At 46.9% G+C, this 25,929-nt stretch overlaps 1 protein-coding gene across 5 annotated transcripts in view; it reads left to right on the top strand.

Moving 5' to 3' along the window:
* Dapk1 (death associated protein kinase 1) overlaps window positions 1-25,929 on the top strand; it is a 168,147-nt gene that overhangs the window by 78,661 nt on the left and 63,557 nt on the right. For all 5 annotated transcript variants that reach the window (XM_029547439.1, XM_021215999.1, XM_021216000.1 and 2 more), the window contains exon 3: window positions 17,938-18,159. In XM_029547439.1, the coding sequence (XP_029403299.1) occupies window positions 17,938-18,159 (222 nt within the window). The remainder of the gene's footprint in view (window positions 1-17,937; window positions 18,160-25,929) is intronic.

Below are 25,929 nucleotides of genomic sequence, written 5' to 3' on the forward strand. Positions count from 1 at the left end.
CACCAAACGCAGACACTATTGCATACACCAGCAAGATTTTGCTGACATGACCCTGATATAGCTGTCTCTTCAGAGGCTATGCCAGTGCCTGGCAAACACAGAATGGATGCTCACAGTCAGCTATCGGATGGATCACAGGGCCCCCAGTAGAGGAGCTAGAGAAAATACCCAAGGAGCTGAAGGGGTCTGCATCCCTATAGGTGGAACAACAATATGAACTAATCAGTACCCTCAGAGCTCCTGTCTCTAGCTGCATATGTAGCAGAAGATGGCCTAGTCAGCCATCATTGGGAAGAGAGACCCCCTTGGTCTTGCAAATTTTATATGCCCCAGTACAGGGGAACACCAGGGCCAAGAAGGGGGAGTGGGTGGGCAGGGGAGCAGTGGGGGAAGGTATAGGGGACTTTGGGGATAGCATTTGAAATGTAAATGAAGTAAATACCTAATCAAAATTGAAAAAAGAAAAAAATAAGTAACATAATGCTAAACAAAAAAACAAACACAAACAAAAAGAAACTTGTGTGTAGAGATTCTAGTCTTAATCCCACCTTTGATTCTCAAGACTCTGCTCCACGGGCCAGAATACCTGCTTCCTCTTCCTTGACCACCTCAGAAACTTCCCTACATCTGCTTCCACACTGAAGCCGGACACCTATTGATTGCCTTGTGGACTGCTGTGTGTGCACCGATGTCCTGTCTTTCGGAGCCTTAAGCTAGCGTGCAGGAACCAGTGGTGATCCCAGCAGGAGTTGGTGGAGAAGGTTGTATGGAGACTTGGCCTAGGCCTCCGGGCATACGAATGCTTCTTGTGGTGTGCCTGATATCAGTTGACTTCCATAGGAAAGGTGGCAGAGTATATATCTATATCTATATCTATATATCTATATATCTGTGTGTGTGTGTCTGTCTGTGTGTGTGTGTGTAAAAAGGAAACCTTCTTAGTGCACATACAGGGCTTGAAAAAGTCACTTTTTTATCTCTTAAAATGTAAGACATTTTTGTTAATGTCGCACCATCACGGTTTACTTCTATCTGTCCCCTTCCAGCCCCCTTCCAGTCCCCGACGCCACACTGGTTTTCTGTTTTCTTATAGTCACCCTTGTGCTTTTATGTCATGCATATAACACACACTTAGACGCAGGCTCCCCCTCCTCTCTACCTCACACATTTAGATTTTACTTGTGAGAGGTAGCATAAAATGTTTGTCTTTCTGAACCTGGCTCATTTTGCTTAGCATGATCTCTGGTTTCATTTTCCTGCCCATTATCCAATTTTCCTTTTTTTTTTTTTTAATTGCTGAATATAACTCCTCTGCATGTATGTACTGCATTTCTTTCTCCGCTTACCTATTGATGAATGTCAAGTCTGGTACTGTGACTTGGCTGCTGTGGTTATTGCAGTCATGAACATGGTTGTGCAGGTATCTCTGTGGTTTAGCATTTCATGATGACTTATACATTCCTTGAGAGTTGTCCCAGGAGTGACATAGAAACTTTTAAAAATTATGCGGTGTTGCTGTGTGTGTTTGTTTGTGTGTATGTGCATGTGTGTGCACGCATGCCTGTGTGCCGTGTCAAATGTGTGGAGGTCAGAGGAGAGCTTGCAGGAATTGTCCCCTTCCATCCTGTGAATACGTGGATCAAGCTCAGGACGCAGGCTTTGCACCAAATGCCTTTCTCTGCTGCAGCCTCTTGCTGGAATAGTCGTTTATTGACGAGCCTCAGTCCTGATTTTCAATGTGGCCTCACAGGCGTACACTCCCACCAGTAATGAATCAGGGTTCCTTTTTGCCCACATCTTCATTAGCATTTGTGGCCACTTGTTCTTGGTGATAGCCATCCTGACTGGGATGAGATGGAATCGTAATGTTGTTTTCATTTGACAGTCAAGGAAGGGTGTTGAACACATGCTCAAGTCTTTCTCGGACATTGGTCTTTATACTTTCCGGAGCTGTCTGTTTAGCTCATTTGCCCATTTGTTGGTTGTCTGATCTGTTTTATATTTTAGTTTTTAATTTCTGAGTTCCTTATAGATTCTAGACGATTGTCCCTGTCAGTTTTATAACTGGCGAAGATTCTCTCCCACCCTGTAAACTGTCTCTTCTGTTCCCTTTGTTGATTTTTATATATTTTAAGGGACATTATCCGGGGTGCACAGCCTGGCCCTTCTAGACCCTCACACTTTCCCTTCTGGTGACAACGGTGCTGAATTAGCTGTGGTTTACATCCCTCCTACCTCAGAAGGATCTCGTCTACTTCCCATCTATAAATACTGTGCTGTGTCCCAGTTTTATATTATAGCTATAAAATTAGCTTCAGGCTGTGTTGCTGTACACAACAGCCGCTCCTTGTTTGTAGCCACTGAGTATGGGTACTGGGCTGTGCTGTGAGTGCCAAGTGTGCACCCGAGAGGGGAAGGGGGAGGGGATGCAGGGCATGACGGTGCATGAGGTTGAGGCAGATGGGTCTCTTGTGAGCTTAGCTTACCTAGCACGACATAGTGAGCCCCTGTCTAGAAAAATAAATAAATAAAAGTAGAAAGAAATCTCATAGTGTCTAAATGTGTGAGTTATGGTATTTTACTGGAATAAAGTGTGTTATTGAAGCTAGTTTGGCCTGTCTTATTTTGCTTTACTGAAGCGGGGACTACAGAATTTTAAACTGCACAGACCGTCTGCGCTTGTGACTTGTTGTGTATTCCTTTCAGGCAGCTCTGTCTTGAAGCCACTGCATTTATAGATGTTTGCCTTAAAACTTAAGTGTGTGTGTGTCCCGGTGACGAAGGCCGCATGGCTGTCCTCCATTTTTCTACAATGATATGGAGGCAATATGGTTAGGCAAGTTTTCTAAATAGATAATTGACACTACTGGGCACTTGTATGGGTTAGTGTAGATACTGAATTAACTTCACAGTAAGAGGGAAGTTTCAGGGGTTTTGTTGTGTGCGATTTAATTGCGTGCGTTTAAGGGAGTCAGAACTTGATTAAGTGCAAAGTGCAATTCCATTTTACCCAGATGTCACTAATGGTGAGTCAGTGAGATAGTGACTGCACATCTTGTCATCCATCCATCCATCCATCCATCCATCCATCCATCTACCTCTCTATATATCTGTCTATGTATGTATGTATGTATGTATGTATCTATCAATCAATGCATGCAACCATCCATGTATGTGTGTTTGTATATTTATATATGTATGTGTCTGTCTGCTGTCAGTCTATCCATGTATGTATCAATTTATCCATGTATGTGTATATATATGTATGTATGTATGTATCTGCTTGTCTGCTATCTATCTATCTATCTATCTATCTATCTATCTATCTATCTATCTATCTATCTATCACAGGGCCACGAGAAGCCCAGGACGATCTTGAATGTCTGACCCTCCTACCTCCACTTCTCTGAAGTGCTAAGATGACCACTGAACTCTGTGTACATGCTTCTGTGGTTGGTGAATACTAGGCAAGCACTGACCTTCATCCCAGCACTGCCGTCCAACATTCTAAATATGATTCCAGAGGACACATGACTTTCTGCTGTCTCTGTGCCCGTTTCCCTATAATATTCTAAGGCAGTAATGATGCTGATAAAAAATAATACAAACTAATAATCCTATCCAATTATTGTTCTCTTTCGTGATTGGGCCTGTCAATCAAACATCAACACTAAAAGTTTGGGATTCCATGGTCTGAGACTGAACTGCCCACTCTGCCAGTACTAGAGTTCACTGAGGCGAAAAGATGAGGTTCCTGCTTCTGTGTTTCATGTGTTTCATCCATGGCACAGCTGGAAACCTTCTCCTTTACTGGAAGTACAAGATTTGGAAATTCTTGTACTGCTCATGGCCCTGTAAGTCACTTCATTCAGCATAGTGGCTTAAATGTGAGCTCCGAAGCAAGAAGGCTTCCCTGACACAGCCTGCAGTATTTCCTTTGCACACTAACAAGAATGGAAAGCTAGGCCCTCCTCTGTCTCCTTGGCTTGGTTAAGTCTTGCTTCTGATGCCTGGTTTTCTAACAAGCTATTCTCTGCAGAACAAATAGTACTTGGATTTTTCCTGTACATAATATATGTTATTCCTGAATGATTACCTCACTGCAAGTGATTACATCACCATGACCTCACAGCATGTGATTACATCACCATGACCTCACAGCAGATGATTACATCACCATGACCTCACAGCAGGTTACATCACCATGACCTCACAGCAGGTGGTTACATCACCATGACCTCACAGCAGGTGGTTACATCCCCATCTGTTGAGAAGTGAAGCCTCTGCTCTTTGACAGAAGAGTGCAGCAATAGCAAGGAGGTGAGAAGGGCTGCAGATGGTGCCCTACTGTTTTCAAGGTCTTTGTGTAGCTGATGTCAGGACCCCCCAGCCTTTACGAGGGTCACCACCCTGTGCAGGCCTAGGACACTTGGACCTTTGGTTCTAGAAGTGTTAACAGCTTTTGCGTAGGCCTGGGAAGCTGGGACTTCTGGCTATAGCTGGTGTTACAGCTTCCAGATGGGCTTAGGTATTAGGAGTGCTCAGCTGTTGATAGTGACCAGTGTTACAGCTCCTGGACACAGGGTCTTGTCCTTCAAAACTTGATAGTTTTTTCGGACTGTCCCAGTAGCCAGACCCTGCAGTTTCTGTCCACCAGATCTTTACAGATGTTTGTCCTTCCCAGCCTCAGCTGTCCGTCTTCTGCTCCTGCTGTAACTGCTGTAATCAGCTGTCAGTCAGGTACTGACTTCACTGCTGAGCAGCTTGATCTGCCTGCTGCTCACCTGCTGCTCACCTGCTGCTCACCTGCTTCCCTGTCGCAGATACCTCTGCCAATGCCTGCCCTTTTCTCCGGTTAATCAATTTGGCCAACACTACTCCAGTAGGCAAAGAAAAAAAAAAAAAAAAAAAAAAAAAAGGACTACTCAGGACCAGTCTTTTATTGGACCTGATGCTGCAACACCAGGGAAGGCAGCCCACTCACCACAGAATCCAGAGAAGCTGCTTGGGCCAATCATAGCACAGCTCACATGCAAATGAAGGCTTGTGCTTGCACCAATCACAGCCTTGCCTCTAGTTTCTGTCACAGTTCCGTCTGCTGGGATATGGGGAAGTGCTCCCTCTCAGGTCTAGGTGTAAATGGCTGTAGGTTCATCCAGGCCTGGGTTAGCAAAATGTGTGATATAAACTGAAATGGGCCTGGCTGAGCCTGTGCCTTCAGGAGATGAACAATCATCTGGGATTGTTGTGCAGTTTTCTTAGACACTGCAGAGAGTTCAGAATGGCTTTTGCTGGCCAAAGGGCAGTCTAGCTGGCTATTATTTGATGCACAATCATTTTGTGTGTGGTCATGAGGGCAGCAAAGGAGATTGCAACAGCTAACAGCTAGGGTGTCAGATTGACTCACTCATTTGCAGTAAGAACTTAATGAATTATCACAAGTACTTAGAATGATTTTGATAGATTTTGACCGTGGTCAGTTCCTTGCCAAGACTCCAGGGGAAGTAGAGTACCCTTCTCTGCTACAGTTTGTCACAGTGACAGGAAGCAGGCTAACAGGCATCTCATGTATGTGATCACTTAAATGTATGCCAATCCCTGTTAAGTTGTCTGTTGCTACAACACCCTAGCCATTTCCATTTGGCCTGTGGTGGCTCCTGTATCTGAACACTTGGTTCTCAGTTGATGACGCTGTTTGAGGAGGTCACTAACCTTTAGGAGGTGAACCCTTGCTGGAAGAAGTACATCCCTGGGAGTGGGCTTGAAATTGTATAGCCCCCTACCTCTGCTGGTTCACCCCTCTGCTTCCTGGTTGCTCTGAAGATGTGGTCTCTTAGCTTCCTGCTCTCTCTGGAACTGTAAGCCAAAACAAACTCTTTGTAAGTCGCTCTTGGTCACGGTGTTTTATCATGGCAACCAAAAAGGAACTCATACAGGGCCTGTTCGTGGTCCTCGGAAGCTGTGGTGGATTCTTTACAGGCCCCACTACAGTTGGTCACCCCAAGTCTCCCAGATGTCCTATGTCCGAGCATCACTCTAGGAAGGTCACTGGGCTTGCTCAGCCTCCCCATTTTAGAGGTTGTCACAAACCTAATACACACCCATTGCTTTTGCTTTTCTCTTCTGTTTAGCTTAAGATGTTTGTGCTTGTGGACACCCAGTTCCTCAGAGTAGGAATATTGTCAAAGCATCCGGTCTCCTGGCTGCGGAATTTACAGTTACCTCAGGGCTCTCACCATTCGCCTCATGTGTGTCAGGATCAGATCCCTGGGGTGAGGTCCGTCCTCCTGGCAGGCTTCCAGAGAGTTCTGCTTGCAGGGAGCGAGCACCCAGGCTTTCAGGGAGCTCCGGTTTCTCTTTCAGTGATCTTATTTCACGTTTATCAGAGTGGCTCTCACTTCAGTAACTCCAGCAGGGACGCTGTGTGCCAGGCTTGCCTCATGTGGCCTGAAGTGACCTGCTCAGCTCCTACCTGCCCCTTACTGTCCCACCTGACTCACCGATCTGTAGACATCACAGGAAAGGACCTGGCCAGGAGCTCTGGAAAGGATCTGTCCTGGCCAGGCAGACAGCCAGTCAGCAATGGTAGACCTGAGCCTGTGGCCCCAGTGCCCAGAGCAGGTCAACCGAGCAGAGGCTTTGCTTGTGGGTGCCCGAGTCTGCAGAGTTGCATTGACTCAAACGTGGTTGAGACACGCCGGCCGTGCAGCTATGCTGGCAGCCATGCTAGCATGGCGAGGTGTACTTGAGTGTCTTCAAGGTACCCATGCCCAGACTCTTTCCCACCATGCACCTGATCTTGACAGGGCATGATGAAGCTAGTTGTTCTCCGTGGGACTCGCTGTCCCCAGCCCAGCTGTAAGAAGAGCACACCCGCAAACTCTTTCTACCTAAAAGAGAGGGAACAATGAAAATGGATGCTTTTGTTAGGTCTGCCCACGTTTCTCAGAAGAGAGCCACAGTAGGGGTTCCCATGATTTCTGTAAGCCGTGCTCGCTTGTGTGTTATGTGTGTGTCCGTCCGTCTGTCCGTCCCTATGCTCGTGTGTCACATGCCCTGTGCCTTAGTCCCCTGAGACAGGATCACTCTCTGCCCTAGTCCCCTGAGGCAGGATCTGTGACTGAATCTGGAACTCACTGTTTTTCCAGTAGGCTGGCTGCCAGCAAGCCTCCATGAACAACTCCCCGCACCCCAACCTGTTCACAGGCTGGGGTTACAGGCACCTGCAGCCATGCTAATGCTGCCTTACTGTGAGTGCTGAGAATCTGAGCTCAGGCCCTCATGCTTGCACAGTGGTCTCACCCGCCAAGCCTTTCCACAGGCTGCATCTCAGTCTGCCTTCTGAGCCCGGTGGGTGCTGCAGCGAGTTCTGAGCTGCACAGCAGACAGGCTGACAAAGTTTGGTTTGGCTCCCTCTTCCCTCGAGCTGATGGCTCTCCATCTTGAATCTTGGCTCTAGGAAGAAATCTGGCTTTTTCCCCCTCCTTCTATTGGAATAAGGAACTTCAGCTGAGCTCCTGGCAGGGTTCTCTCTCTTCATGCAGCTCTCTTCGTGCAGGGACACATGAAGGGTGCTCCTCTTTCTCACTTGTCCCCCGAGAGCACCCCGCAGAGTTCGGAGCAGATTATACCTTTTGGCCTAGTTAACTTTGTCCCAGTAGCTGAAAGGAGATAGAGTCACCGTGGTCAAATAATAGGAAGGGCTCAAGGGATTAACATGGTGAAGTCAGAATACTCAAACAGCCCGATCCCCGTGGCTGGAATGTTATCTTGAGGCAGGAAGCTCCAGTCTCTGTCCCTGTGATGTGGTCCTGTCCACGGAATGATGGCGGAATGAATGCCGGTGACCCGCAGGTGCACTTTTTTTTTCTTTTTTTCTTTTTTTGCATTTTATTTTATTTTGATTTGAGATCAACTTTTATTTTTTCAGATTGTTTTATTTATTTACATTCCAAATGGTTACCCCCTACCTGCTCCCCTCCCCACTCGAGTTCTTCACCCCATCTCTCCTCCCCTTTGCCTCTGCCTTTGCTCTCTCATTCCCCACCCTCCACTCTCCCTCCCCCCAGTCCCCCTTCCCTGGGGCATCAAGTCTCTGCAGGTTTAGCTCAGATGCACTTTCTTTACAGGGCATTTTTGCTTTTCATAAAACTCGACTTGGTGGTCAGTGTGACTCTAATGTGGCACTTACTGTATCTGGAGTCCACCAGAGACCCTGTTTGGATTGTGTTAAGTGACATTTTGCATCAGCCTTTTGTTCCTTCTCTTTCAGCTTTAAGGAAAAACAAACAATGAGCAGATAAGGCTCCAGGCTTGCTTTGTGGTGTGAGGTCCTAGGGTTGGTGCTGTGCACAGCGAGCGAGCGAGCGAGCGTAGGTCCCACCACAGCTTCCAGCTGCACATGAGACCTGCTGTTCCCACACCCAGCCTTGGAGCCTTTAGAAGTTCTCTTATGTCCTGGATATCCCTGAGGGTCGTACGTTGCCGAACTGTCAGGACCTCTGAGCCAGTCTTGTTTACTTAGGCGGTGAGGACCCTGGGCACAGGAGCCTGGAACAGAATAGCAGTGTAAGCCGGACAGACATGGTGGTGTGCGCCTGTGGTTTGAGGGTTTGAGAGGTGGGGGCAGGTGGATTGTGAGTGCAGGGTCATCCTGGGGCTACATAGTGAGGCTTTATTTGGGGGGGGGGGGGAAGAATTGAATGAAACTAAACTGAATAAGAACAAGAAAACCCAGCAGTGTATCCATCAGCTCCCCATTTGGCGAATGTGTGGAAAGGCTACCCAGGACCCACACTTCTCCCTGCCACCTGCCACTTAAACATCATGGGCCTCTGCTACTCTGAGGACTTAAGAGTTGGTCCGGTTGGACCTTGTGTCACAAACCTGGAGACAGCAGGATCACAAGTTCAAGTCTAACCTGCTCTCCATAGAAAGACCCCCGTACCACACCAGAAATAAAAAAGGACTGAGTGATGGATGGATAGCTCAGGGCTAATGAGCAAGGCCCAGCTTCCATCCAGTGACTACCGACAAACTCCCCCTCAAACCAAAACCAAATCAGTCCACACGACAGCTGGCCGGCGTCCAGCACGTCTCTGTCTCTATTCTTCTCCCAGTCTGTTCTCAGATGCCGCCAGAAATATCTAGCACAACGGACTGAACACTCAGTCAGCAGAGAACAGCTGCAGACACTGTGTTATGGTGAGAGCTGGTATCAGCTGGGACACGGCTCTCATGGACCCGTGGATTTACCAGGGCAGCCCTTTGGCCGGTTGCCCGAAGGCGACAGTGACCTCCTCTCCCAGGCCAGACTTAGCCGCTGTCTAGTACAGCAGAGCCCCAGGAGGAGCTACACCAGTCCTGGTATCTCCCATGCCCACCTTTCTGCTCAGCTCCATCCACAGAGGGGCTTGACCACAAGCACATCCTAGCCTCAGATATGTTTCTGAGTTCAGCCCTAAAGCCTGCAGTGGGTGTAGTACAGTCTTACTTCCAAAAAGCTGACGGTGTCACTGGGAGAGAGGACCCCGCAACTTCCAGAATGCTGGACTTAAATGCTCCAAGTCTAAAAACATAACTTTTTGAGGGTTTTGTTTTGAGGGTTAACAACAGCCTCAAACAAAGGAAGTGCCACATGTTACGTCCTGTTGCCTGGGACAAGGGCCAGGTCTAACCCTGAACACAGCAGCTGTCAGTCAGGACGGCTTATCAGTTTTCCCTAAACTCTCTCCAGGTCTTATGAACTCTAGACGTGTTCTACCAGAGGGATCTGGAAACCCTTATGTTTCCATGGAAGACAAGGGGCAGACAATCAGGAGTCCAGGCCCTGTATGGGCTACGTGAGAGGCTGTCTCCAGAAACCAGCAACAGAGCAGCAATTCTGAGGAGGGTGTTTTGGCCGCCCACCGGCTTCTTTGAGTCCACCCCGGAGGCCCAGGTTGTTCTGGATGTTCTGCTGTGTGATGCCATCCTCAGGATGCTGATGCTCTCAGGAACCCACATCTGCCCTGCTCCCCTCCACCCACTGTGGTATTTGCATGCCTCCCCACCCCCAGGCCACTCTGTTTTCCACCTTGCTCCTGACCTTGGCCTTCTTGGGGTTCCCTGGGTAACAGGATGCTGTTTATCCACTTGGGAAGCTGTGTCTCCCTGTGTCATGGCAACCTGAGCTGCTGCTTGCTCCTAAGGAAACCCATGCTCGTCTTTCCTGAGTCCCAGAACAGTTCACATAGATTTTCCTTTTACAATAAGACTTTTAAAACTTTAAAGCTTTTCATCTTGCTGATGTGTAGCCTGACTGCTTTTCACTGTAGCTCCTTAATGGGGAGGCAGAGAGTGGCTCCCAGTGTGGACTTTGTCAAGAAGGTGTTCGGAGGGAACGGGTACCACCCGGGGCTGGCGTTTAATGAATTCCCACGCAGGCCGCCCACACATTCATTGCAGGTGTGCTGTAAAATCAAAGGTAAAAGAAGTATTCTCTCCCAGTCGCCGTTCTGAATCTGTACCCCCTGTACAGGCTGAGAGCATGTTCTTGGGGCGCGGCGGAGAAGCGCGACATTGTTAGACCTGGATTGGGCACCATCATGTCTTGTCACAGTGTGCCTTTCTACGCTTAGTATGTCATCTTTTTTTACATTTCTGTCTCCTTTCCCATTTTACCCTTTCCTCCCCACACTTCTTCCTTCTCCCTTTCCCATTCCTCCACCCGTACCTCTCTCTACATCACAAGGAAGCTGTTCCTGCTCAGGCACACCTACAGCCATGAGGCACTTTTCTGGTAGTGGAACCGAATCCTGCTCAGGCACACCTACAGCCATGAGGCACTTTTCTGGTAGTGGAACCGAACCTTTCGTCCCCATGAGCAGAGTTGTTCTCATGTGACTATATTTGAACATTAGACCTGTTGGGGCTGTTCATTTTCAGTGTTGGGTGAACGACGTAGATCCTACCATACACAGCCCCTGTGTCTCACAGGCAGGTGTGCCTTATGTACCTGGAGTTGAACTCTGCTTAGGCAGCCTGCAGTTTCAAGTGCACACCGCTCACAATGGTTTTCGTCTTCCAACTGATTCTAGAATGCTTGCATAGGTACAGGGAAGAATTCCTGGATGGGACCACCCATAGGAGACATGGAATTCATTTGTTTCACATGCACCCCACATGTGTGACCAGAAGATACTTTATGCAACATCTTTAATTTTCAGTATGAAAATTTTGGATTTTGGATAGTTTGGTGTTTCGATTAGGGATGCCCAACCTGTAGAGTGTTTTCTCAGCAATTACACAAAGGCAGGTCACTTTTTGTTGCGGAGCTCCTTGGAGCATCTCCAAATTTTGGTTTTAATTAACTAAGGCATTGCGTTTTCAGAGAGAGAGAGAGGGAGGGGGAGAGGGAAAGGGAAAGAGAGGGAGGGGGAGAGAGAGAGAGAGAGAGAGAGAGAGAGAGAGAGAGAGAGAGAGAGAGAGAGAGAGAGAGAGAGAGAGAGAGAGAGAGAGAATGAGAGAACGAGAGAGGAGAGGTGCGTGACCTTAACTTTGTGGAATTATCCACAAAGCCTTCAGAGTGCATCTTCCTCTCAGAGACTTTCCCTGGAAAGATCTGTCCCCCAGTGGGGTGTCAGCCCGGTGCGGTATGTAGACATTACCACAGCCACTGGGCTTGGGACTAGGACCAATGTGACATTCCTGCAGCTTTACCCATGTGTGATAGATAAGCAATTTATAAAATGTTCCCAGGTGCTGTTTTTCTCATTGGTGGAAGGGGTGACAGTCCTAGAGCGTTGTGGCTGTCCCTAAGGGGAGCTATGTCACCGGCCTTGTAGGGTTATGGTGACAATAATGATCAGGGTCGTGGCCAAATGCTGTATAGTAATAAGCTGGACAGGGAACCTTGATGGCAGTTATTTCTTATAAGCTAAGATTTTCCTCTTTTTAATAAGATTTGTGGTTTAAAAGTATTGTTTTGTATCTCTGTGTATATATGTGTATATATTTGTGTGTCTATTCACGTGTGTGTGTGTGTACGTATGTGTGTGTGTGTGTGTGTGTGTGTGTGCGTGCGCATGCACACAGCATGTGTATGAGTGTGTGCATATGTTTGTATGTATGGGTCAGAGGTTGATATCAGGCATTGCCTTCAGTAGCTGTTGTACTTTATTATTTGACTCAGGGTCTCCCCGTGAACACACTGACAGGCTAAGCTGGATGGCCAGCTGGGTCTGGGGATTCTCCCGTCTCCAGCCTTTAGTGCCAGGATTGGTGGCCACCTTGTTTAACTTTTTGTTTTAACACAGGGGCTGGGGATATGGAACCAGGTCCTCATGGCAGCACAGCAAGCGCTGGGGACCAACCTAGAGTCCTGCACTTGTTAGACAGGCGCTCTGTGGATGAGTCACATCAGCAGCCCTACATCCCTGGAACTCTTTAAAGTATGGATATATCTCAGTACTATGTGTCTGTCCACCGGAGAGTTCATGTCCATTACTTGAATTAACTGAAATCACTCAATGACTGGTTATTGATTGAAATTAGTTAATCGGTTAATCAATTGAGAGGTTTTGTGTTGAATGAATTGGTTGTCCATCTGCAATGCTGTAGTGCATTCCATTTTCAGGGAAATTTGTGCCTATTAATTAGTGGCAGGCACTGGGCTGTTACTCCCCAGGAAATGCAGCTCTAGGTTCTTATGAGCCTGTTCACAGCATTTCTGCAAGCATGCTGCATAAGCCTTTTTAAGTGCATTTCCATTTATAGGCCCTCATCTAATGCATAGTGTCGCTTTACTGACATGGAACGCACAGTAACAGCTCCTTCCCCCCCCCCCCCCGAGTGAGGCTCTAACTGGTATGCCTGTTTTCTCTGTGAGGCACATTAATCTTCCTAGCTTAATAAACAGCACAGGAGGGCATCTAAAATGGTGAAATGCTACAGAAAGCTAAAAAATACAATGAGCCCCGTTCCCCAACAGACCAGACCAAAACCTGATGCAGAATAGAGGACGGATGGGTCAGTGTAAGAGCTCAGCTAAGGAGGGAACCATATGTTATGTTGAAGGTCCTCAGCTAGGGTGTGTTTCCTAGCAACTCAACATTTGTGTGTGTGTGTGTGTGTGTGTGTGTGTGTGTGTGTGTGTGCACGCGCATCAAAGTGTTGCAAGGTGGCTGGAGAGATGGCTCAGCAGCTGGGAACAGTTTTTGCTCTTGTAGGAGATCCAGATTTGGTTCCTGGCATCCACATGGTGACTCAGAACTGTTCGTTCCAGGGATCTGATGCCTTCTTCTGGTCTCCATGGGTACTTCATGCATGAGGTGCACAAGGCGGGCAAACACTCATGCACAGAAAGTAAAATCAGTAGACCTTTCGTTAAACAGTGCCCCAAGTATTGACAGGGAACTTAGGAGTAACTGTTAGAGGGAGACCTCACAATACGGCTCCACACTGCTGTCTCATGAAAATTCAGCATGTCGGGTCCAGACTGTTCCCAAGCACAGAAGCCACACCACTTCATGTCTAAACTTTTGATGGGCTAGCAGCAATTGCTAGTACCCTTCCGGTTCTGGTCTAATCTCTGAGTTGGATCATGTTGTTATGTTGGGACCCTCGAATTAGAAGTATTTTCATAAAACTCTTTTTACCTTTGTTGTTGGTAGTTGGGCTGCTAGGGAAGCATTATCTTCAGAGTCCAAATTGGGTGGAAAGCAGGTGCCAATCGAGCCGCGGTTGAGAGCTGGTTGCCAAGGAAGTAAAGAACCCTAGCAGCCATCAGCCAGTGACCCATTGTAGCCTCTGCTGCAGTTGTCTGTGATGAGCTGGGGATGTGGTGTCTGGATGGGAATGCCCCACAAGCTCAGATCTTTGACCTCTTCTTTCCCTGATGGCGAAGCTGTCAGGAGGTTTAGGAGGTACAGCCCTTGCTGGAGGAGGTATGTCACCGGGCCGGGGCGCCGATGATCATATAGATTCATTCTACTTCCAGTTTGCTCTCCCAGCTTTGTGCTCCACCTGCCATGCCTCCCCACCAAGTAGCTTTTGGTGATGGTATCTCATCACAGCAACCATAAGGTAACTAAGACGGAAAACTCCTTGTTTCCGGAGTCCATCTTTTAGTGGGCTGGCTGCCCAAGGAAATGCTCCTGAGGAGATGACAGTGGGGCGGTGGGTGTGACCCAGAGCACACAGCTGCCAGCACTGTGTGCAGCCTGTGGCCCTCAGCTTCCAGGCCTGCAGCCTGTGGTTTTCTATTGTAGCAGCAACACACCCTGGGCAGGGACAGTGAGAAAGAGTGGAGAGATGATGTCAGGAAGAGTGGAGCCAGCAGCCACATTCAGCAATTCAGCCTCCTGTGGGCATTTTCTTCTTTCTTTTGGTCCTGTTAGCCCACCCTACTATCATCCCCTAAGGGGAACATTGGTGGAAAGTAGTATTTTGAGGGTAATATTACATTGTGTTGAGATAAAAAGCAAGTAGTATGCTGAAATAATTTCAGCTTTTGCAGATTAGTAATAGCTGTCACTGAAGACTTGTACTATTGTCAGGACTTCTAAACACTTCATCTGTTAGAGCTTCAATTAAGCCAACTTTCCCTTGCTGAAATTTGGGTATTCCAGCGGCTCATGCATGAAAGGTGTGGGAACCTCTAAGAGGTGGGACCCCATGACAGGTGTTTAGGTCATGGGGTGTGTCTTAGTTAGGATTTTACTGCTGTGAACAGATGCCGTGACCAATGCAAGTCATTTTTGTTGTTGTTTTTGAAGATTTATTTATTTTTTGTATGTGAGTACACTGTAGCTATCTTCAGACATACCAGAAGAGGGCATTAGATCCCATTACAGATGGTTGTGAGCAATCTTGTGGTTGCTGGGAATTGAACTCAGGGCCTTTGGAAGAGCAGTCAGTGATCTTAACTGCTGAGCCATCTCTCCAGCCCCCTACCAATGCAAGTCTTATAAGGACAATGATAATTGGGTCTGGCTTACAGGTTCAGAGGTTCAGTGTACATTATCATCAAGGAAGGATCACGGCAGTATCCAGGCAGGCATGGTTCAGGCAGAACTGAGAGTTCTACATCTTCATCTGGAAGCTGCTAGATAAATACTGACTTCCAGGCAGCTTGGATGAGGGTCTTAAAGCCCACACCCACAGTGACACACCTATTCCAACAGGGCCACACCTTCTAATAATGCCATCCCCTGGGCCGAGCATATACAAACCATCACAGGTTCCATGCTCTTGAATGTGGTTTATGAGAGCCTGGCTTCCTTCTCACTCGCTCTCCTTCTGATCGTGACATGAAAGGTTTTGGTCTGATAAGTGCTCCTGCCATATTTTGAAGCTCCCACATCAAGCTTCAAACAATGAGGCTAGTTGATAAGGACCTGGGTCATCTGAAATTATGAGACAAACCTTTTCTCTTGATAAGATATGTCAGGTATTTTGTCATAGCAATGGAAAGCAGATTCACACATCCCTCTACTTCAACAAATGCTTCAAGAGAGTTTGATCTTGATATCACCACTTGGTGGAATTTGAAGTAAGGCCATGTTAATAGCTTCTGGGTGGTCTGGGTTTGTAGCTTCTACATAGCTCAATTGGCTTATTATAACACAATGTACTCCTTTTAATACTCTGGTTTTCAGAATGCCAGCCTTGTATCCCAGTGCAGTGCATCAACTCTGTGAGGCATTTTGCATCCAGGGTGGAAGGAAACGATAGATAGGGGAGCCTGGAGCCTTTGATCCTCAGGAAAATCACATCCTTGAGAACGGGGGGGGGGGGGAGGAGAGAAAAGAAACACTCAGAAAATGAAAAGTCCCACACAAGGTGTCTGGGATAGTCATTGGTTGTCCCAGCCGGGCCTCTCTGTCCTGCATCCTTTTGAGTGTGCTTGGTGGGGCCTGATGATGTAATTGTGAAGTGAGGACCACTTGGCATGTCTTCTCTGAACTCTCAAGCCGATGTAAACCTGCTTCCTATACAGGTTGTGGGAGCTCCTCTCTGCTACCCTCTACCCTCAACAGAAACCAGTGTGGGGTTCCCAGGAAAACTGTAAAGTGACTGAGATAGTCACATCCTGTCTTGGTTCTCAGCCAGCCAGTGAGTTCATAACAGCCAATCCTGGTTCTCCAGTGTTCTGCTACAGGAGAGGGAAATGGAAGGACATGATTCTTACTAAAAAAAAAAAAAAAAAAAAAAAAAAAAAAAAAAAAGAAATAGTTGCGGCAAAAATAATCTTTGTTTTGTGTATGCATGTGCGTGTGTATATGTGTATGTATGTGTAAATGTGTATGAATGTGTAGTATGTGTATATATGTGTGTATGTGTGAGCATGTATGTGTGGAATGTGTGTGTATGTATATGTATGGTATGTATGAAATGTGTATGTGTGATATGTGTATATGTATGTGTGAATGTGTTTGTGTATATGTGTATGTATGTGTGTGTGTATGTGTACATATCAGTGAGTATATGTGTATGCATGTGTAGTATATGTGTGTGTGTATATGTATGATATATGTGTATGTGAGTGTGTGTGAGTGTGTGTGTGTGTGAGTGAGTTTTCAGTGACTTCTGCTGCTAAATGTGATGAATTGTCCCCTCTTAATATCAAAATATTACCCTTCATTTAGGTTTCTCCTTGTTTTCATGTATAGCTGCTCTTCAGCACGTGCTCAGAAGTGTACAGAGCCTGAGGGGTGGTTGGACCCTTCCTTTGTCAACAGAGAGGAAGGGAGGGGTGGGAATTGATCCAGATGTTTCTTCCTTTGTCTTAGTACCTCTGAGGGACTGCCATTTAATCCCATGGCCTCACTGTTATCTAACCACACGGCGTCTTGCTAACTTCCTTTCTGATCTCCTTCATGCATGGGAATGAGATCTGGTTGTGTGTTCTATCTACAGAATGCTTCTATCTACAGGAAAAAGACAGCCCAGATTAAGCTGCCTTTAGTCAGAAGGCTTAAGTACTGAAAAGTCCACTTACATAGATCGGTTCAGGCTACCATCAGCTCAGCCACTCTGTAGTGTCCCACAGACCTGGTTTCCTTTCCTCCGTTGCACGCCTGGCAGTGGTTTCCCTTAAACCACAAGCTGATCCCTACGGATCCCACATAGCTGGCAGCCACTTTGGAGTTTTATATATTGTTCAGTGTCCATGAAAAGAGTGTCATAAGGACTGCCTCCCCATTGTCTGGAAGGTTTTATATGGGTCATGTGTCTGTCATTTGGAGTTAGAAGAATACAGTGCACTGATTGGCTCAGTCTAGATCACATGATCCCGTTCCTGGGGTTGAAGTCAGCAACCCTGAAACACAGAGATCCCTGGAAAGGGATTTCAACTTGGAGGAGGGTGAACAGGGTAAAGAAATTGCTCCTCTGCTCTTTGGTTCTGAGGTCTGTGGACCTTGCTCTTCTGTGTTGTGGTATTTAACACCGATGCAAGGAATATGTCTCTGAAGGCAGACTCTTGTGTGTTCTCTACCAATATTATTCTTTCCACCCCTCCCCCTTTTCCTTGTTCTGTTGTCTAGACTTGCAGAAGAGATTGTTGAAACAGACCGTGTGTGAGTGTCTGAATTGGGAGGGGAAAAAAATTATAGACAGATTGGCTAGCTATCTATTCAATCAAATATGTCAAAGGAAAGAAAGGAAGAAATAGAGAAAAAAGAAAGAAAAGAAGAGAGAGAGAGAGAGAGAGAGAGAGAGAGAGAGAGAGAGAGAGAGAGAAAGGAAGGAAGGAAGGAAGAAAACCTTACACTTTATGGCATTGCTCAGAGGGAATGGGCTCAGTAAAGCTGCACCATGCACACTATGCCCACCTCCCTTTTTAATTATCAAACTTTTGAACTTCCCTAATCAGTCCTTGTGTCCCCATGTTATGTCCTTGCCCTGAACCTGTCTTCAGTGACCCTTAAATGCTGTTCCATCTTTCTCTGCCAGTGGACAGTTCGCAGTTGTGAAGAAATGTCGTGAGAAAAGTACCGGTCTTCAGTATGCGGCCAAGTTCATCAAGAAAAGGAGGACCAAGTCCAGCCGGCGGGGCGTGAGCCGGGAGGACATCGAGCGGGAGGTCAGCATCCTGAAGGAGATCCGGCACCCAAATGTCATCACCCTGCATGAGGTCTATGAGAACAAGACAGATGTCATTCTGATCCTGGAGCTGTGAGTGTTCCCTGTGGTGTCTGGAAGAGACCGTGGGGGAGGGCATGGGGGCTGCGTGGGCTATCGTTATTCCAACTGGACCATCCTTGAGAGAAGCCCTGAGCTGTGTGCCTGAGCCTTTATTGCCTGGAAGATGCAGCTTCCAGTAAATAAGGAACACTTGATTTGCAGAAGGTCCCCGAATCTTGGGGCTCACCCACTCTCTGAAATTCATCTTTGTTTGCCATAAGCACATTATTTAGGGGCTTCTCCGTAAGCTTCACATGTGTACCCTACTGTCTTCCTTGTCTTTTTCCTCTCCTCACTCCATCCTCCTTTCTCTTGTTTCTCCTTCCTCCTTCTTCTTAATCTTTCACACACACCCTGCTTTTAACTGTGGAACTGTCAGCGATAATTACAGGAAGGACAGAGTTGAAACTGAACACTGAGACGTGATTCTGGGACTCTTTAAGCATGCTGCTGCTTTTCCATCTTGCCCATCTGGTGTCGTGGTGGGCAGCCTGATTGATAAGCATTGTTCTGAGCCAGTTCTGGTTTCTACCTCCTGCCCCTCCCTTTCCTGGATCCCTGCCCGCCTGCCTATGCTCTGTGTGTGAGTGTGTGTGTGTGTGTGTGTGTGTGTGTGTGTGTGTGTGTACCCATTGAGACCAAGGCCAGCAGCCCACTCTTGCAAGAAAGAGGAAGAAGCCAGTTGAGGGTTCTTGGGGAGTCTTTCTGTAGGCATTTAGGATGTCCACTTGTGGAAAGCTGGATGGGTGGAGCTCATGCTCAGACAGCTGATCCCGGGTGGTCCTCAGGGGCCACAAGTCCCATTCAATTCCTTGGAGCTTTCTAAGTTCCAGTGTGCCCGCCCACTGTTTGACTGTTCCCTTTCTTTGTCTATAAATTAGATGGCCATACAACTCCTTTAACCTTTTGTGTTTTTGGGGGGAATTCCTGTCCTGTCGTAAATAATGCCGGAGGAAGGGTTGCGTAGCTATGGTAAAGTTAACAGGCATAGTCAGGTGACTCAGGACAGCCCCACAGCTCTTCCCACACTCTACAAAACTCCAGCGTCCCTTGGGCTACTTTGTAACATACCTATCTCCACGCCCTAACCCCCAAATGTGCCGACAGAATGGCGCAATGTGTAAACTCTGAGACCTGCCCCCCTAAGTCAGTGTGAGATTTGCACACACACTCTATTCCTTTAAAAACTGCCTAGTAGCATTCTACCACCCGGATGGTAGAGTTTATTCTTCCATTGCCCTGTGGATATGTGGGCTGCCTCTAGTATATCATAGTCAGGAGCAGAGCAGCCTTCAGCCCTCAGACTCATGTGAACACACGTCTCCCCACCCCCTGGGTAAGCGCTTGGAGTGGGGTTGCTGGGGAATGTGGGCATCCCACCAGGGACTGCCAGGCCTGCTTCTTGGAGTGTCAAGTTTCACTTTCCAGCCTCCCTAGCAGCAGGTAGCTTCAGTTGCCCTGCCAGCACCAACGCTGGCAGTGTTGATGTTTTTAATGGCACATATGTGGTTAGGCACATGGCAGCGTGCAGTGCAGCTTTATGCTGCTAACGGTGTGGCGACCTTGAGGACAGCTTGAGGAAGTTCACCTGGAGCAGTAGCAGGAAGTGGGAGGGATGTTATAAGGGTGGTTCCCCCGTCGTGGGGTCAGGAGCGTTTTCATAGATTCCAGGGCCCCGGGGGGTCGATATTCTTGCCATTTCACCTCAAGTATATGCGCAGCTTTGGTGGTTCTGATACATGTCACTGACTGAGCTGTAAGGCTGTTCAGACATTTAGATGAGACCTACGTGTGACTTGGTTAGTGAAGCAGACAGCTCTCCCTAGGGTGGGTGGGCTTCATTCAATCAGTGACAGCCCAGCTAGAGCAAAATGACCAACCTCCCCTCCAGTAAGAGTCACTTCTGGAGTTACCCTGCAGGGATCTGAGATGATATCTCTGATGACCCCAGTGTAGATACTATTGTATATGTGTGTGTGTGTGTTTGTGTGTGTGTGTTCAAAGCACACTGGTCAGACTGCAGGCCAGGCTCTGCCCTTGTGTTCTTTGCAACCCTGGAAAGTAACTTTAAGTTGATAAACTTCTCTTCTACTTGTTCATGGTAGAACAGTCTGTTGTAGCCGCTCAGTGCAAAGTAAGCATGAAGGAGGCATAGGCTACATCCCACAATCACGACTTCACATCCTCCACACACCATTGTTCAGTAACGGAGTCACACCGAGGCGCCGATCTCTTCTGCCTGTATTCTTGCCCACTCACCTCACTGCACAGCGCACACACTACAAAACTTTGGTGTGTGCTTGAATCCTTCTGTAACTCACTTGCTTACCTGGCAAGCGGCGAAGCCAACTTAGAGAACTTAGTGTTGACTGTGTGACTTAACCTTCTGAGACTCTGCCAAAATGCCCGAGACGGTCAATTTGAAAGGAAAGAAGGTTTTATTTTTGACTCACAGTTCAGAGTCGTCAGTCCATAGTTGCTCAGCTTTGTCATGTGGAGACCTGGGCAGGCAGCATGTCACAGAGGTGAACACTCGTTGTTGTCTATCTGTTCTTTGCACGGTGACCAGGAAGTAGATAGAGAGTTGGGAGGGGCTGGTATTCTAGTACCCTTGGAGGGTACCCTCTAGTGACCTCACTTCCTTCATGAATCATCCCTCCTTAAAGGCTCAGCCACCAGCCACTAGCGTCACACGGACCACATGGGCTTCTGGTAGACAGTTCTGATCCATGTGTAAACACTAATGCTGTCTCCTAGTGCGGATTGGCCAGATCTTTCAAGCTTTCTTTTCTTTTCTTTTCTTTTCTTTTCTTTTCTTTTCTTTTCTTTTCTTTTCTTTTCTTTTCTTCTCTTCTCTTCTCTTCTCTTCTCTTCTCTTCTCTTCTTTTCTTTTCTTTTCTTTTCTTAACTTTCCTTTTCTTTTCTTTCTAATTTAGGTTTTTTGTTTTTTTTAATGTAGGCAGTATAATCAGTTTATAATATTCATTAGAAGATTAAACAATATGTGAAAGCCACCCGCTGTGGCCTTACCGACATCCCAGTTTGAGAACATTTCATGTGAGCAGTAGCATCAATGAACCACTGCCATAGAGGAAGCCGCCTTAGGTAAGAGTGGAGATGGAAAACCCTAGAGGGTCCAGATTTCCCTGAAAGACACAACACAGAGCTAGCACTAGAAAACAGTTTAAAGCATTGGGCAGTGTGGACAAACATTAGTTCTCGAGAAATAGCATCCTTTAGAGTCTCCTGAGAGGCTTACAGAAGACAAGGTTTTTCCACCCTTTTCTAGAGTTTTATCTTAGGGGCTTAAAGATTAATTAATTATCTGGGTGGTGGTGGTACATACCTTTTAATGCCAGAACTTGGGAGGCAGAGGAGGTGGCTCTCAGTGAGTTCGAAGCTGTCCTGGTTTACGTAGTTCCAGGACAGCCAGGGCTACACAGAGAAATCCTGTCCCAAACTAAAAACAAAAACAAACAAAAAATTAATAAGTAATTAACAATTTTTGATATAGGGCTTCATCTCTCCTGGCCTAAGTCTGACGTGCTATGTCGAGAGGATGCCTTATAACTCTCAAGGGGAAATCACAGGTCTGCACCACTAAGCCTGCCTTTGTGTTTTGCTAGGGATCCATCCCGGGCCTTCACAAATGCTATATGCAAGCATTTGGCCCCTGAGCTGCATCTCTAGCTAAATGCTCTCATGTAGATGCGGTGCCAGCTCTGGGCCCTGTTTTTTGAGGAGATTCTAGTGGTTGGGTTATCCCTCCATATCCAAATATATTGAATCTCTTAATAGTTTCTCAGAATGTGGCTTTCCTGGGACAAAGGGTGATTTCCAGTGTGGTTAGTTCATTCGTGGTCAGGCTGGAGTTGAGCATGTTGCTGGTGACATTATAAGGATACCCTGGGCAGACTGAGATGCAGGGAGGACACCGGCAGATAGAACATTGGTCACAGCCAAGGAGCGCTTGGAACTTCTTCAAACCAAGGGAGCAGGAGAGTCAAGAGTTGGTTTTGGAATCATGTCCTCTAGACAAGTGGTAAATTGTACTAAGCCTCTCGTGTGTGTGTGTGTGTGTGTGTGTGTGTGTATGTGTGTACACGCGCATGCGCTCGCCCATGCAGATACGCATCTATGTGATTCCATTTCAAGTGCAGGTCATGAAAATAATGCTTTTTAAAATTTAAATGGTTACAGTTTATTATATTTTAAAACTTATGTGTATGTACATGGTATTCATGTGTGCATTTGTTTCTATGTGTGTGGGAGCACATGTGTGGGTGAAAGCTTATAGGTAAGGTCAGAATTTGGTCTGGGTGTCTTCCTCTATTGCTTCCCATAATCATAGTAAAAACAAAAAACCCACCCAATATAGGATTCTAACCACATTTACATATATTGTACTGTGATATTAACTGCATTCACACTGCTGTGCCTGGTCTTCAGACAGTTCTTTTTGACAGACTAAAATGCACCCCCTGTTAAACAGCAGTTCTGTTTGGCTCTTTGGGTTGGCCAGGGTAGGAAGTTCTAGATGAAGTTGCTCCTGGCAGACAGCTTATATGATTGGATACCTTCTGTAAGATCATCACCTGTTTATTCCTTAAACAAACCCGGAGGTGCAGTCACCTCTGCACCGTCATGCGCCGGTGTGGTGCGAACACTTGGCTGGCTCACCCAGAACCGGGAGATTGTTTCAAGAGACAAAGTCCAGTTATGAATAAAGTGTTGTTAAAGTGATGCTTCTAGGCCAAGTGGTGAACAGGAGGGGAAACTGACGGAGAGAGGTGTAGGAACCCGTCTCTCAGGCTCGCCCTTCCTGCTTCTCCTCCGCGGCCTGATTCTCCATGATCTCTCTTGCTGGCACACGTGTGTGTTTCTCCCAGCGATTGAGCTCCGATGACTTTTTGAACCTTTGCTTTTGCTCACGGAGGCAATTTCGAGAGCTCTCCTGGCACCCCACCCCTCAGAAATCTCTTATTAGGCAAGAGAAAGCAGAGAACTCAAGAGCATTTGGCAGCAGCCTTAGCCTTTCACAACAGAGCAGATCACGTATGGGAGACGGCTTTCCACTCAGGATGCTCTTGAGCGCTAAAACACTGTACATGTTTCTCAACTGTTCTTTATTCTTGCCAGTTCACTTGAAAAGTGTTCCTTATGTGATTAATCGGTGTTTTGACTCACTGTGTGGACAGCATAGTTTGTGGATGGCCATGTGTGTCTGAGCTCTTGGATGTGTGCTTTGAATGCTCTCTGTGCTGTCTCTTGTGTTATCTGGAGCAATGTGGGCTCTGCATGAGCTGTTTACCTTGATTATGGGGACCCTCTGATTATATGCAAGAACAGTATGATCTCTAAGGTTTGGGGCACTTGGGGTACAAGTAGCTTTCCCCTGTTCAGGGGCCGCAGGGTCTGCCCCCTGTATGGTGCCCATGACCTCTTCACACTGCCTCATCACAGAGCTCTGTACTGTCCTGTCTTGGTGGGATTCTCTTGGAAGCTGCACATCCCGAGGCCGGGACTGAAGCAGGCCCTGCCAAGTTTCTGTCCCAGTCATGGGCTGCCCTTATTCGGGGGTGCTCTTGGGACCTCACATGTCTTCACAGTGTGCTCCCCTCTCCCTGAGGGTTGAGGGCTACAGGTTGGGGATCCAGGCTCAGCTCACACTTTCTGCCATATTTAGGCTCCCGTATGCCCACCATTCTTGGATGGTATTTGAGTCACAAGAAGCTAGAGAGAGTACACCCACAAGCTGGTGCTCCATAAGAGAGCATGAACCCCTCAGGACCTTGGGACCATTGCTTTATTAATCAGGATCCACAACAGGTCAGCAGCAATATTTCCAGAATTATCTGTAAGCTCCTTGGGCCCAACCTTATAAAACATTGTTTAGAAACTAAATGGAAAGACTTCTAGAAACATCCATGCATTGCTCTTCCTCCTAATTTTTATTTCCAAATAACTTTTTATCTCACCTCTTCTTTACTATCTTGTTTATTTTAAAAAACATATATCTTTAAATTTATTTTTATTTTCTGAGAATTTCATATATGGGTACTGTATTTACATATTTTTTACACCCACCAACTAACCCTATACCCACTCCCTCTCAACATCATGACCTCATATGCGCACACATATGTATATATATATGCATACACACAATCGCACATACACACCCTGCTGAGTGCATTTAGTGTTACTTGTATGTATACATGTTAGGGTTGCCACTTGCCGTTGGATAACCTATCAGGGAGTCCGTCCCTGGAGAAGACGATTCTCCCTCTCTCAGTAGTCACTTATTCCCTGTAGCTCTTCATCTAGGTATGGGGACTTGTGAGATTTCCCTATCCACTTGGGATGTCAACTGTGTAAGTCTTGCTTAAGCAGCCAAATTGTTAAGATTTCATGCGTGTAGCTCCTTGTCATATGTAGAAGACACTGTCTCATGGTAGCTCTCCTTCCTGGTCCTCTGGCTCTTACAGTTTCTCCACCCCTCTTCTCCAGTGTTTCTTGAGCTTTAGCTGCAGGGTTTGTTTATAGATGTGTTGGGACTGGGGGCCCCATGATTAGGTGCTCTCTGCATTTTGACTGGTTGTAGGTTTTTGTGATGATCTCCATTCGGATATCTTTTAAATGTATGGAACTTATTTTTTAAATAGTATGACCGTTTCTGTGATGCCAGTGAGGAGAAGCAGAGCCATAGCACAGCCATAATCACTGTGCGCTTGTCTTACTTGGCAGCATTAGCAGCATTTCTAGGCTGTGCACGATAGCAGTTCCCAAGGACAGCCACCATAAGATGCCAAGAATGCTGCTACACTGTCAGATTTGCCATACTGGAGGAGGCTTGGACTAACAGACCCTGACCCTCCCTAGGCAATAGTGTCTGAAATAGCCTGATGGAAAAATTCAACTAGAACTTATTTCATCAGCAATGATGGGTATAATGTTGGCTTCTTTTAAGGTGGTTGCAGTTAGGTAGGATTGTCACACGCTGCATTTAATAAGAGAGCCCGAGGAAACAGGGAGGCTGTATATAATCTATACCACCTCATTTGTGTCAGCCATCATAGGCCCTGCCTGATACAAGCTCAGCTAATCTGTGTGAGTTAGGATTGCACCACGTCCAGACCAGGGATGCTGAGCCCAGTCAGTCCAGATCCAGGGTGGGGAAGTTGGAAATCTCACAGTAAATTCCCGGGGAGGGATTACTTATGTGTGCTTTCTAGGCCCTAAACATCCATATGCTTAACACACCTCACTCTTCATGAGCCGGTGAGGCACTTCTGGCTTCACTTCCTCAGGTGATGCTTCCCGAATTCTAGTGCCCGCAAACCGCATCTACCTCAGTGGATGTCAAAGAGGACTTTCTGGTCTTTCTACCTCTTTCTCCTGCCCTTTCTCCAACTTCCCTTGAAGTGTGGGAAGGTGGATAATAATGAGGTGGTGAGGTGGGGCTCTGTTGTCACACTTGCATGTGCACATGTGTGCCCCGTCAGCAAGTTCTTTGGAAGACAAGACGATGCCCTCCTTTATGTGTCAACTACTCAAGACTAAGCTTGGCCTTACAAGTGTGTGTCAGGTCTGATAGAGCGTGGGTAGCATAGAGGGATGAAAAGGTGGGGTTTGACTTCAAAACCGGGAGCTGACCCAGCAAGATGTCTTTCATTATGAGTTGATGATTTTTTACTTGTGTGTGTGCTGTAAAGATACTTGCAATGGCCAGGTGGAGGTGGGACACGCCTTTAATCCCAG

The sequence above is a fragment of the Mus pahari genome, chromosome 16 (genome assembly GCF_900095145.1).
Source record: "Mus pahari chromosome 16, PAHARI_EIJ_v1.1, whole genome shotgun sequence".
NCBI classification, from domain to species: Eukaryota; Metazoa; Chordata; class Mammalia; order Rodentia; family Muridae; genus Mus; species Mus pahari.